At 33.7% G+C, this 13,682-nt stretch overlaps 1 protein-coding gene across 1 annotated transcript; it reads right to left on the bottom strand.

Annotated features, from left to right (window-relative positions):
• Positions 1-2,170: 2,170 nt before the first annotated feature.
• LOC149563346 (aluminum-activated malate transporter 14-like) lies at positions 2,171-4,391 on the bottom strand. The gene is made up of 6 exons (XM_089828122.1): positions 4,070-4,391; positions 3,821-3,958; positions 3,468-3,740; positions 3,128-3,249; positions 2,862-3,005; positions 2,171-2,755 (listed from the first exon to the last, which is right to left on the bottom strand). The coding sequence occupies exons 1-6, from the start codon at positions 4,389-4,391 to the stop codon at positions 2,171-2,173; spliced, it is 1,584 nt and encodes a 527-aa protein (XP_089684248.1).
• Positions 4,392-13,682: the final 9,291 nt, after the last annotated feature.

Below are 13,682 nucleotides of genomic sequence, written 5' to 3'. Positions count from 1 at the left end.
TAGGTTGAATTGTTAGTGTTGATAAGATAGAGTCAAATTTTACTAAATACAAAAAAGATTGACAATACTCATGAACCATTAGAAATAAGATGCATGGTGTGAAAAGCTTTGCAACTTCACAAAAAACTAACACATGTTTGATATGCATTTTTTTGTGTGAGTTAGATCAGGTCAATGATGATGAAGATCAATGGTTGTTGCGGACCTGTGATAGAGAGTTACATGTTTCTTTAATAATAGTGGCTTCATGACTAGTCAACACATGTCCCTAAAGGCATAATGAGATATATTTAACGATGGTGAAGATCAATGGTTGTCACAAACCCATGATTAAGAGATATAAAATTATTCTTTGTAGAGGCTCCATGATAGTTTGACATGTGTCTAGGGGCACCCAAATGGTCTGTACGATGTGGTAGTTTGAAATGGTTCTTGATGTAACCCCCAACTCTTCAAAGAATAAATCAGAAAATGACCCAACACAGAACTTTTAGAATGCCATAATCTTTCATTAAACTTTTGAAACTCTACTCTACCTCTACAATGAAATAAAAAACCTACATAATAAAATCCTGAAAAATTACCATATTTGGTACTTTTTCAGGGAAAATAGATTTTTTCATTTTTGGTAAATTTTTATAACCCATCCTACGAATCCTTTTTTTGCCAAGAAAAACCCCCAACTAAGGCATGATGAATTGCCAACTAATCGACAAAATCAACAAATTGATTTTGGATTTATTACAAAAACAACTTTCGAAAAAATTTGGGAAAAATATGAAAAGCTAATTTTGGAGGTCAAGACAATTTTTTAGGCTCTTGAAAAATGTCAAAATGGCCACCTATTGAGATAAGCTCTATTAGCAATCCAAATAACTCCTTCTCATGCAATTGCCTATAAAATTTCAGCCAAAACCACATCCAAGTCAAAAGATATGATCGCCAAAAGTAAAATTTGACCAAAACCCACATCTAAGTCAATAGCCTTAACCCTCGGATGCCCCTGCATCAGTTCTGAGGACCAATGATAGTGTGCCATATGGAAATGATATGGTAGAGATGATAAATAATGCTAATAGATTAGTGGAATGAATGAAGCAAGCTAAGCAGGGACTAACACTTGTCACATCTCAAGTTGACTGAATTTCACCAAATTCCAAGGGAAGAGAAAGGTAATATAAAAGGTTACAATTGAAGTATTAAAAATTATTCATCCTCATGTAGCGTGCATAGGGGGAATATTAAATTATTTCCTTTCATTTCCATTAACATGAACCCACAAGGATATAGGAAAATGTTAAAAAGAAATGATGTGGGGCCCATTAAAGAAAGTGACCAGTGAGATAAGGAGGTTAAGATATGAGATTTTATTGGTTGGGAGATAACTAATAAAAATGACTTGTGCTTTAAGAGGCTTGTCACATTTTTACAAAGGATTCATTTTTACTAGCAATAAAGGGAAATTCTCATTTTCTAGCAAAGGGAATTTTTCACAATAGTGTAGTTCTATAGTGCAGATAATGTCCAGGCCTACAAGTACTATATACCATGGAAAATTTCTTGAGGTGGGGATTTTAATTTTACAAGTGTAATGAGTGTAGGTCTCACTATGAAGAATCTATTCTGAAGTTTATTAAATTGGGGATTTTCTAAACTCTACTTTAGAACCAATTTTCAAGGCTTTTCAATTTGATAGTAAGAGGCATCTTTTTTGCAAATAAGAATAGAAGGTATTATAGATTTATATTAGTAAATTAGAGATAAGTGAAAATTAAAAATATTATTTGACATCTGCTCAAACAAGATTGGAAGTACGTGTAACAACTAGTCTTTAAAAAGTTTACAAAAATTTACCAATGTCATAATAGTGTATATCATTTTTAAATTGATTATTTGGTATAATTATAATATTATTCGATTAGACATGCATAGTGAAGTTAAGATATGTGCTCCTCTCAGAAAGATTTGGATTAGGAGTAGCTCATGCTGTCAGCAAGATGATATGACAATTGTGAGAGAGACAAAAAAGAGACTAGTGTAAATAATTAATACATAAAATTTAATAATGCAACCATAGCATTTGACTTTGTTTTTGGCAAGCTTAATTTTTCCCTTAATGTATGATGTTAAAAATTGACTCTTGTATTAGAGTGTGAATTGAAGGGAAAAATTAGTTGACATTGTTGATATGTACACATCTTTCTGGCATTCTTGCAAGAATGGGTCTCTGGATATAACTACGGGGAGAAGCAGCACTAGTTATGATTAAAGCCTCCTGATCCGATGTCGAAGGATTTTGAGGCTTGCATTTCACCATTGCCACGAGCTCTTCCACGGCATGTACCACGTGCTCAAGCCTCGCTATGATCTCCGCCACCAACCACGCAAACGTAGCAAATGGAAGTGCTTCTCCAAATTCAACGCCGTGTCTCAGCATTAACCTCTTCTCATCACTACTTTCTCCATGCCATGATCTTATTCTCGTCGCCCACCTTACCTCCTCTTCTCTATTTTCATTCTCAAGTACGATTTTCTGACTCGGCGTTCTTGTTGTTGAATGTAGTAAGAGCTTTGGTTGAGAATTCAAGGAAACTTGAAGATCCTCCAGTGCATGTTGAACTTCTTCCAATATTGGCTCGAAGTCGTATATTCTCATTTGTTCAATGCAGCTTGATAGCTCTGCCAGTAATTTGGCTGCTTTGTGGGCGACGTTGGTGCATGGCTTCTTCAATCGTGAACGAAGGGAATGAGTGGCCTGAAACGTATGCAAAACAAAAATTCATCAGCTATAGTGCATGCATTGAAGATAATTTGTAAATTTAAGGTAATGATACCAAATGAGGAAATGCATACGAATATACCTCGATTTCAAATCGAAGGAATCCGTGCAAGGCCACAATAGGATAAGCCAGATAACGAAGCTTCACTCCAATTTTCACATACTGCTTCCATGGATGCCGGCATCGAAATAGACCATGCCTTGGCTCCCACCTAGCAAATGCCTCCTGCAATTAACATGTACAATCACTGCTTTCAGACGATCCATTTAACATTCTTTAATGTCAAAAGTTGGCATGGCTACCACTTAATTAGTTTCTTCTAATAACTATATATTTTTTTGATTTACCAAAGAATCGTCGGTAGCCTTTGAGTCCAGCACAGACTTGTATCCTCTGTGTATGATATCTTCTGACTCATCTTCCACCTTCTCATCAGTATGGCATCCGCTGAAATATTCATCCACGCATCCTGGCATCAAATATATCATGCCCATTACATTAGTCGGATATTTTAACAAGTTAATCTACCGAGCTGATAACAAGCCACACCAATCAAAGCGTACTAGTAGTTCATCTGTAACAACCCATTGCGAAAAACACACATTTTACGCTGAAGAAAACGTTACATTTTCATCACAATCAAAACAAGGATTTTTAACCTCAATTGTTTTCGTTCGGTTTTATTACCCTGCAGAGATTTCCCCAAGCCTTGTAACTTCCTGACAATGGAATTGTGAAGATCCTCGCTAGCCCAGGCGGGGAAGATGAGCAGACTTACAACCAAACACACTCCACATCCGATGAGTATGGTGGTGAAGCATTCGTATGTCATGCGTGATATATTCTCCACTTGATATCCAGAGACCGTTATCATGCTGAATGTGAGCAGGAATATAAGCACTGCATAGTCAAATTTATTCTTGAGGGAACGAAAGAAACGGGCATACGTGGTAGCCGCTCCTGCAAAATGAGTGTAGTGGAGTACTAATTGAGATTTGGTGAATGCAGCAAGGTGATTCCAAGAGAGCACAAAAACTCACCCACGATGAAGAGGGAAGATCCCACTACAAACGCCTTTCCTCGCACTACCTTCTCTGACACGTGGCAAATGAGGATGGCAAGAAATGCAGCCACCATGGTTCCAATTCCTCTGTTGAGGCCTTTCTTCATGGTAGCCCCTGCTCAAGTAGCAACAACAGCCATTCTAAATGTTAGTCGATTAGGGTGAAAAAGATGGTTGCGTTAGAAACAATCGAACAAGGGGTAAATTAAATTAAACTAACTCATACCTGTAGAGAATTCGAGAATGACAACGACAGTCATGACTCCCCAAATTGCATGGTTACCAAATCCCACCCTACGGAATAATCGATCCCACAGAAATAACAACGAAACCGATGACAATGCCAACCCAACTTTTATAGCAAGCGTAATCCCTCTGGGATCCTCTATTGCAACATCCATTATGTTTCTACACCACCCCATCAAAACATTGCTTATATTTAACCAAATTTTTCTTAGAAATCCCCCATTTTGAGACTCATTGTAGCGCATTTCTTCATTAGACGTACTGATGTTAGTTTTGCATTCGCCGCTACCAAGAGACGCCATGGTACACAAAATTGATTCAATTAGATTTCAGATACAAGAGCTTAAATTTCAAGTAGAGGCGATCCAGCCAAACTGATTTATAATGTAATTTAATCTTGGTCTGAAAAGTTACACAAGCCCTCATAAACTCCAAAGAAGAACACCCTGGCTAAAATCTTGGAGCACCTTATAAATGAGCTCAATTGTAGTAAGGAAGCAGATCTTATAAATTCTAAGGATCGAGCAAACCGTTCATTTCTTCTTGCGGTTGCCTTACAAGATGGAAGAGAAAAAACTCGGCTTATCGAATGAATCGACCTTTGCATTTCTTGTTTTACTAATGGCAGAGATAATACTTGTCACGGAGAGGGAGAGGGAGATGATTGAGTTACTTTATTTTCATTGTCACGGAGATAATACTTGTGAATTCTGGGTGGGTAATCTTGTATCTCCGGTTCTTCTTTGGTGAATTGTATTCTTAGATTATTAATTATTAATAGAAAAGGCTATTATAAAAATAAATAAATAAATCATTTTTATATGCAAATATATAGTCTTATAAAATTTAAATGTCTTTCATTGAAAGTTATTATAGGGAGATTTTATACTGTCATTTTTTTTATAAAAAAATATATATTAATTTTAAATTTTAAATTCCATTCTATGGATTGTTCTTTTCAAAATTTGAATGAAATTGTATGATTTCTTTTTCTTTTTTCTTACTTTATGTATGATGGATAATAGACTTTATTCTACCATGTAAGCCAAGAATGGCTTATAAAGTGGGATCATGTAAGGGACTTTAGATTTAATAATTATCAAGTGATAGATTCTTGATTACAAGAATCTTTAAAGAGTAATATCTATTACTTTTAGATTTTATTGGATGATTTTTTTCCTAGGTGTTCAATATCAAATTTCATGATCTATCATTTGTCTTGTCATATTTCCCATTTCTAATATTGGATGAGATAGTTTGTGCAAAAACCTTGCAAAATTAAATCTATAAATAATATACGCAACCAATAGCTACATCATACATTTTGATTGTTTTTGTACTACTTCGAGATATAGTATTTGAATTTTTTTATTAAAATTTTATAAAAATATAAATACATAATTAAAATAAATTTTCAGTTTAAATCTTATAAAAATTACTTTAGTCTAAATTAATCTAAATAATAGTTGAATATACTCTTAACAATCCAAGATAATATAGTCCAACTTCATGCGATTAATTTGAAGGCGTTATATGATTTATTATGCCTAAGAAGGCAATCATCCCCTTACAATCAAATATTATTATGTGCCTAAAGGATTTTCATATTTGATGTCACATTTATTATGTATAACATTAGCAGTCCAAAATGGGTGACTAGCCCAGTAAGAACAACCATAGTGAAGGAAACACTATCACCTGACGGATAGCTCACTGACCCAAATCATAAACAACAAATTAGCTGCCCATTATCAAAAAAAATAAGTACCTACAAGAATTTGTCAATCTACTATCAAAACCATTATAGTCTATAGTGTCATAAAAGTTACCAACAAGAAAACTAATCAGGCTACCAACATTAAAGTTCATATAAAAAGTTTCCATATTGGCCACACAAGATCAAAGTTTAAGCATCATAAAAATATTAAAAAATTAACCCAAAATGAGGCCAAGTAGTCGTTCTTTCTTCTCATCAGGGGGTTGGTTTCCCTTGTCGCACATTCAACATGTCATTTAATTGGAACCTATAGAGTCTTTAGGTGCTTTCCTCATCTTCCTCCACCTTACCTCCCATCTTCCCTGACTGAAGAAGCTAAAGAATGGTTACTACAAAATTCATAAACTTTACACAAAAAATCCACCAAAGTGGTGAACCTCATATTCAAATAAATTAGCAGGTTCTTTTGCTTTTTCATTTTGGTCACAATGTCTTCAATTTAGCTTCAACCTATTTGAAAGTACTTTGATCCAAATTGGTGGGTGGGTCGGGGTCTTGAACAAGGGGGTGCATGGGACAAGTAAAAGGCGTCAAGGGTTGGACAGGGGGTTTCTTAGGGGAGGGGAAATAAGGGGGTCCTCCTTAGGCCTCTTGAGAGGGGAAGTAGATGTCATGGATGAGTTATCATTTGTGCCTAGGTTATAATCCTTTCTCATGAGATTTTCCATGCCCATACCAAGTGTAGCCAAAACATGGGTGTTTATATCTGAGAAGGCTTTTGCAGTATCTTGGAGTATACCCTGTTGTTCCTCAATATAGAAGTTCCTCTTAGATTTATGCTCCTACTTAGCATCATGGGTTCCTTTTTTTCCAATCCCCTTAGACACAAAATCCCAGTCTATCTCTTCCGAGCTATCTCTTATTTCCTCTTGCTTTTCTTCCACATGTCCACATTTCTCTGATGTAATACTAGAACTTTCAATTATGTTATTTTAGAAATTTCAGGGTGTGGATGTAGGTGAGGTTAGGATGGAATTAATTAACTAGGGGTGGGAGACATTCCCATAGAGATGTCTCAAACCTTAATAAGAAAAAAAGAGTGAAAAATAATGAGAGCCTGAAAGAACTAGATTCTAACTCTAAGTCTAAAGTAAGTGAGGAGAAAGAGAAACATGCAAATAAAAAAAACAAAAAAGCTAGAAGGTTCTAGTACATCGATAATGAGGAGGAGGAAAATGTTACTAAATCCCCCCTAAAGATGCAGGAAGTTTCTCAAGATAAAGATATATCTCATGTTTTGGCTAGTTTCAGTTTGGACAAGCTAGATCTCATAGCTTTTTATATTGGTGTCTAGGTTGGACAACCTGTGAGATCCAGATTGTCCAAACTGAAACTAGTTGAAACATGAGATATACCTTTATAATGACTAAACTTCCTCCATCATCAAGGGGGACTTAGTAGCATTTTCCTCCTCATCATCATTGATGCACTGGAACCTCCTAGTTTTCTATTTTTCCCTCGCATGTTTCCCTTTCTCCTCACTTTCTTTAGACTTGGACTTAGAGGGTGAGAGTACAAAGTTGTCTCACCTTTCAGGTTGACTTATCAGAATGACTAAATTTGAGTTATTTTAATAGTGTTTCTAAAAATCTATAACTTTTCTAACATTCTTTGAATTACAATCAAGATATTATTCAATTTCTAATTATAAAATTAAATCTAACAAATTGAATTAATGATTCACATTCAATTATATCTGTATAAATTTTTGACACTTTTTCAATTAAGATTAGATGTAAAGCCTAATATTAATAATAATAATATTTTTGAAAAAAATAGGTCTATTTTATTTATTAGAGTTTGATACTTAGTAAGGAGAATACCACACAAAAACTTAACTTTCATACAATACCACTATTAAATTGAACACCACCAAAACTTAACCATCATATATTATTATTATATACTACTATTGAATATGATAGATCTTAACAAGGGGTGCAAGCGCCAAAGTTCTTGCCTCTAGTGTGGTGGGTTTTGGGGTAAGTGTTGAGTCAAATTGTACATTAAAAATTTTGAACATTTAGTAATGGTGACATATTCATAAATTGTAAAGTTTCTTAAAGTAATGTATGTGTTCGAGTGTTCATCTAAAGAGTCATAGACAAAGAATATAGAACTATGTTGCATCTGTAGCTTGAAAATAAATATTGAACATAAACAAATGATGTGCACAAGAAATTTAGGAAATATTTCATATTGTTTCTCCTCTGAATGGTTTTCTAGTTCCTGCAAATGTTCTATTAAAATAGGTGTTAAGTAATTTTAAATTAATAACAGATTATATTCTAAAAATGAATGAGTGGCTCAAATTAGAAACTCGTTTGTTATGTACTTTATATAATGCATAAAACTGATATTATCTATATTATTGTTAATGTATCTTGAAAATGAGTGTACACCTTAGGCATTGTCAATGTTTATTATGCTTTTGAATGAATCAATGACAATTATGTATGTTGCTATTAAAAAAGTAGTTAGTCTCATGAATGTACTATTTCCCAAGTCATATTTTGAAGATGTATGGATAATTCTAATGATCCTATTTTATCAATGACATGATCTAGCTTTAAACTTGAAACTATATTGTCCTTGAAGTCTTTAAAGGATTTTCTAAAAGTTCATGTTGTGCATGTCCTAAAAAAGTTTTAGTTCTTGATATAGTGTTTCTTGCAAGAATTACTTAAAAGTTCATATTTCCCTCTCAACAAAATCATTGGACACATATCCTACAATTTCTACAAGATTAAATCTAACATAATATGATCTCATCCATTTACAAGATATATTATATTAATTTACTTTTTAAATACTATTGGTTAACAATTTTCTCTCCTATTAGATTTTAAAATCCTAACTCTTTGATACCCAATGCTTGGAGAGACAAAAACATGTTTACCAAAAAATGGGTTAGTATATGTATTATATAATTACCCTCTGAATGATTAGGTGTAATTCCCTATGATTTGAAATGATATGCAATGAAGTTTCTTTTATGAGATCAGCGGTTTTGACATTATAAGCTCTTAACTTGAGAGTGGTAAAAGATAACCAAAATATTTGTAGGCACAAACAATTTAGGCAAAATAGATTTGAATAACCTATCACTCTCAATGGAATGACTGTAGTAGATTATCTTAATATTTCTAACTCTTACTTCTATTCTAAATGTAGATTAACCATCAAAATGTAGAAGAGGAATGAAGAGATATGCATATGAGGGAAAATGGAATTGCTCTCACTACCAGCCTTGAATGAAATGGAATCCAACCAATAACTAATAGATTCATACACATTTATCTTTCATTTCCCAATGAACCTATCTAATATGAGATGAAATTAATAAGAGGAGAAACAAGACCATAAATAAAGAAAGTAAATGGAATCACCTTCACTATAGTTACCAAAATGAAATAGAATCCATATGTTAACCACAGAGCCACATATCATTTTCTTTCAACTCTTAATGCAGAACTAATCTATGCATGCGAAATAAAACATGACAAGAAAATAGGATAAATGAAATTATAGACCAATTCACCATCAAGTTTGGCAACCTTTATATCATCAAATGAGGTTACGTTTATAGTTTTTCGATATCCTTCAGTTTAGCAGAGCAACAGTCACAAAATAGAAAAGGAAATAAAATGTGAAATTATCTAATCATATGAATATGTGGCATCTTCTCCATCAATGATTCTAAATCCATGGTGTTTATGAAAATAGGAAATGACTATTCGATTTCATGCAATCTCAGAAAAACTTGTAGAAAATTGTTAATTCTTCATAGTCTACTATTTTGCGCCAAACCTGTGTATTTCATATTCCAATGGTCATTGCATTTTTTAACACTAACCATTGATCTTAAATTAACGATCATGATTAAAACATTATAAATTTTCTTTAAAACTTCCTCCATGAGTCCCTCCATGTACACGTATCTTTCGATCATTATGTCACTATAATTATTTTCCTTGTAACTTTTTATAGCGACATAAAAATGAGCGTTGATCTCTCTTTTGATCTGATGGTTAAAATAAAAGATATTAATTCTCTATTTTCTTTATGATGCGGGTCCACTTTCCAACTAGGTACACCATGGTGAATAGTTGGAACTATTTTATTACTTGGAGGATCTAACATTGACCTAGTTTTGCTTCGTGAAATGTAATGGCCCATAGGACACATGTCTTTCTGTCACTTTTTTGCAATGATTAAAGCATGTTCATCTTTTCATAATGATATAGTTATGAGTGTAGATGTTCTTTTGATCTGAAAATGAATAAGATGCATCATTGAATGCTCATATTTCCATCATTAAAACTTCATCCATTGATCTGGTCTTTATCGATGATCTGGATTTGATCTTCTAAACCATTTGACTTGTCAACTGGCCAATAGTGTGCATTCTTTCATTCATTTGAATTTTCTCCACCATGTAGCTTATTATGATTGCATATGAACCGTTCATGTACTAAATCGACGATGCATATTTTCTTATCTTCATATTTTGACTCTACAAGGGTTCTGAATCTTTTCTTCTGCATGAACTACTTCTTCTACTCACTGATCTTTCTTATCTGCAATGTCTTTCATGGAAACCATAACATAATGTTGAATCTTTGTGTTTATCATGGTTAGGAACAAATCAATAGAAGGTATACACCTTCTTCTCATCGAGATGACACATAAAACCTCTCAAACCCTAATCACCTAGCTTCGAATTGACGCATTGTTCATATGATTCTCTGCATTCGGTTAGCTCATTTGAAGGAATGATGAGAAGATAGATAATCCTATGGGAAATATAGACCAAGACTTGAAACATTGATACCTGACTTGACTCCAAAACCCTGAAGCAAAAAGATATGAACTGAAACTTGGGCAACAGCTGACTCTGGCTGGGTATTTAAGCATGATAATGGTTGAAGGAAATCCAGCAATCTTTGGTTTTACACAAAAGGTGACAACTTAAAAACAAAACAAAAAAAAGAAAAAAAAATCTAAACTAGGAAAACAACAAAAAACTACCTAAGAAAGCAAGCAACTAAGCTAAAGCAAACTGCATGATACCTAATCTACTTTCAATTTTGCATTTGATACAACTTCAAATCCTTCTCATTATAACAACATGGTAGGGTTTCTCTAGTGGGATATTCCAATTTGAAAGAATTATTCTTATTCACTTAAATGATCTAAAGTGGCCCTTTCCACAAAGACTAAAACTTAGAGTGCATACCTCTTGGCTCATGTCTCTTATCCCATAGCAACACCAAATCACCTTCCATAAATTTTCTAGGCCTTGTTCTTCTATCAAATAGCCTTTTGATTCTTCCCTAGTGTTCAGTGATTTTATCAACCATATCTTCTCTTTCCTCTTGCAATTTGGTAAGTTACAAGATCCTCTTCTCTAATCCATCTTTTAAATCATCCTCTTTAATCATAGTCTTTAGTTTACCTGTCGAAAGCTCTAAGGTTAGTGGCAAATTAGCTTCCACTCCATAGACTAATTGAAAAGGTGAAATACCAATAGCCCTTTTAGGTGTGGTCCTATCAACCCATAAAGCATCATGAATCTTCTTATGCCCTTTTTTTTGATTATTTGAGACCAATTTCTTTAAAATATTAATCAGATTCTTATTACCAGACTCACCATGCCCATTTCCTTAAGGGAAATAGTCAGAGGAATGTCCAACTTGAATACCATTATCATAGTAAAATCCAATAATTTATAAAGAGGAAAAGTAAGATGTATTATCCATTATCAATTTTATAGGAACTCCAAACCTAATAAATATATGCTCTTTAAGGATTTCACATACTACTTCTGATGAATTCTTCTTCATTGGCTTTACTTCAACCCATTTACTAAAATAATTCGTGGCAATTAGTATGTAATAGTGTCCTTGACTATAAGGAGGATTAAGTGGACCTATAAAATATAAACCCCATTCATGGAAAGGAGCTTCGACTACCATTGGCCTAAGAGGTAGAATAGCAAGCTGAGGTTTACCAGCAAACATCTTGCATTTCTCACAAGTAACCACCCACTTATATGCATCTTTATACATGTAAGGCCAATAATAACCTCACCTCAAAATTTTAAATGCAGTAACTGTAGAATAAAAGTGTCCTCCGCATGCTTCATTATGAAAAGATGTCAACAATTTTACCTATTGTTCTTTATCCACACATCTCAAAAATGTTCCATCAATTGCTTTTTTGTACGAGACATCATCATGAATCACATACTTCAAGATTTTTGTTTTTAGCACCCATCTTTTCTTAGTAATCAATCCATCAAGGAATTCACCATATATCATAAAATAAGTAATTTTTTAGAACCAAGGATCCTAAAGGCTTACCATTAGAACTTTTGGAGTATCTTCTTCTTTGAATTGTTGATCCTCTACCAAGGCTTTACAAAATGTATTTCTTCCTACACGTTTGGTTGGCTTAATTTCTATATCATATTCTTGGACTTTTTCTATCCATACTTCTCTATTATTACAACCAACCTCTTGTTCCATCAGAATACTTTTTTTTGTAGGATCCGGCACATATATTATTGAATGAGAATGTAGCACATAAATCCTAAAAAATTTAAGGACTCTCACCATTGCATACACATGTTTTTCCATCTATGAGTATATCAATTCTTGATTCTTCAATGGTATGCTCATGAAAGCAATTTGAGCTTGTATTCTTTCTTTATTCTCTTTCATCAATATAGTTGACATAGTATGTTCTATGGAATAACGGTAAATAATGGATTCTTTAGTGTAGTTAGGATGGACAAGAACATGGGCTTTGGCAATGGAACTCTTGATATCTTCAAAAGTCTTTTCCCAACATCACTCCATTTTAAAGTTGTATTTTCTTTTATCATATCAACTATACATTTAATTATTTTAGAGAAGTCAGGCATAAATCTCCTCAAGAAATTTACTTGACCAAAGAAGGACTTTACTCTAGTTTTACTCAATGAAAGACTTAATTGTTGAATGACTTTAACTCTGCCTAGATAAATCATCATTCCTTCTTGGGATACAATATGAGCAAGAGGCTTGCCTTATGTCACACAAAATACTAACTCAACACCCACACACCCCCCCACCAAAACTTATACTGGTAGAATATATTCGAACACTTTGGGTCCTCTAATTCTAGAACAAGTGGATTCTTCAATTTCTGATCCACTTTACCTTGTGTCTTGTTAAGACATTCAATGGTAGCTTCCAAAATATGCTGAAAACTTTTAATCCTCGCATTCATAGTATTTTCTAGATTCTTAATTCTTTCTATCAATGCTAGAATAACATTGTTCTTTTTAATGGGTTCCCTATAATTCTCTTTCTCTACGCAATCTTGCATTTAACTAAGATTTCATCCATCTTAGCATTTAGGGCCCTATAATTGATATTCAAGAGTTTAATAGCATTGAATGACTAGTTCTCCATACAAAATGTGTTCAAGGAAATTGCCTTCACTATCTACAAAACACCCAAGGAAGGTTCAACACTAAGATCCTTAAGCTCATCTTCCAAAAGCTTCAAATTAACCTCATCCGTGTCCACCATATTAGTTATAGGAATGTTCTTTCTGTTGGAATTCTTTCTTTGACTTTCAACATCTTTATTGATCCCCTTTTTGGTCGAGGCATTCAATGAACTCTGCACATCCTGATTCACATTATCCACAAATTTGTCAAGATGGAGAGTCTCTCTATCAAAATCCTCATCATTCTCCTCTTGATTAATCACTTTTTCCTCCTTTGCCATGTCATTCTGAGGAAGGCCTTGGTTGTCATGAGAAT

Source organism: Cupressus sempervirens, chromosome 4 (assembly GCF_028749045.1).
Source record: "Cupressus sempervirens isolate cs-2001-9-10 chromosome 4, ASM2874904v1, whole genome shotgun sequence".
NCBI classification, from domain to species: domain Eukaryota; kingdom Viridiplantae; phylum Streptophyta; class Pinopsida; order Cupressales; family Cupressaceae; genus Cupressus; species Cupressus sempervirens.
Note: the sequence above shows the minus strand (reverse complement) of the source record. Positions and strands in the feature narration are given on the sequence as shown.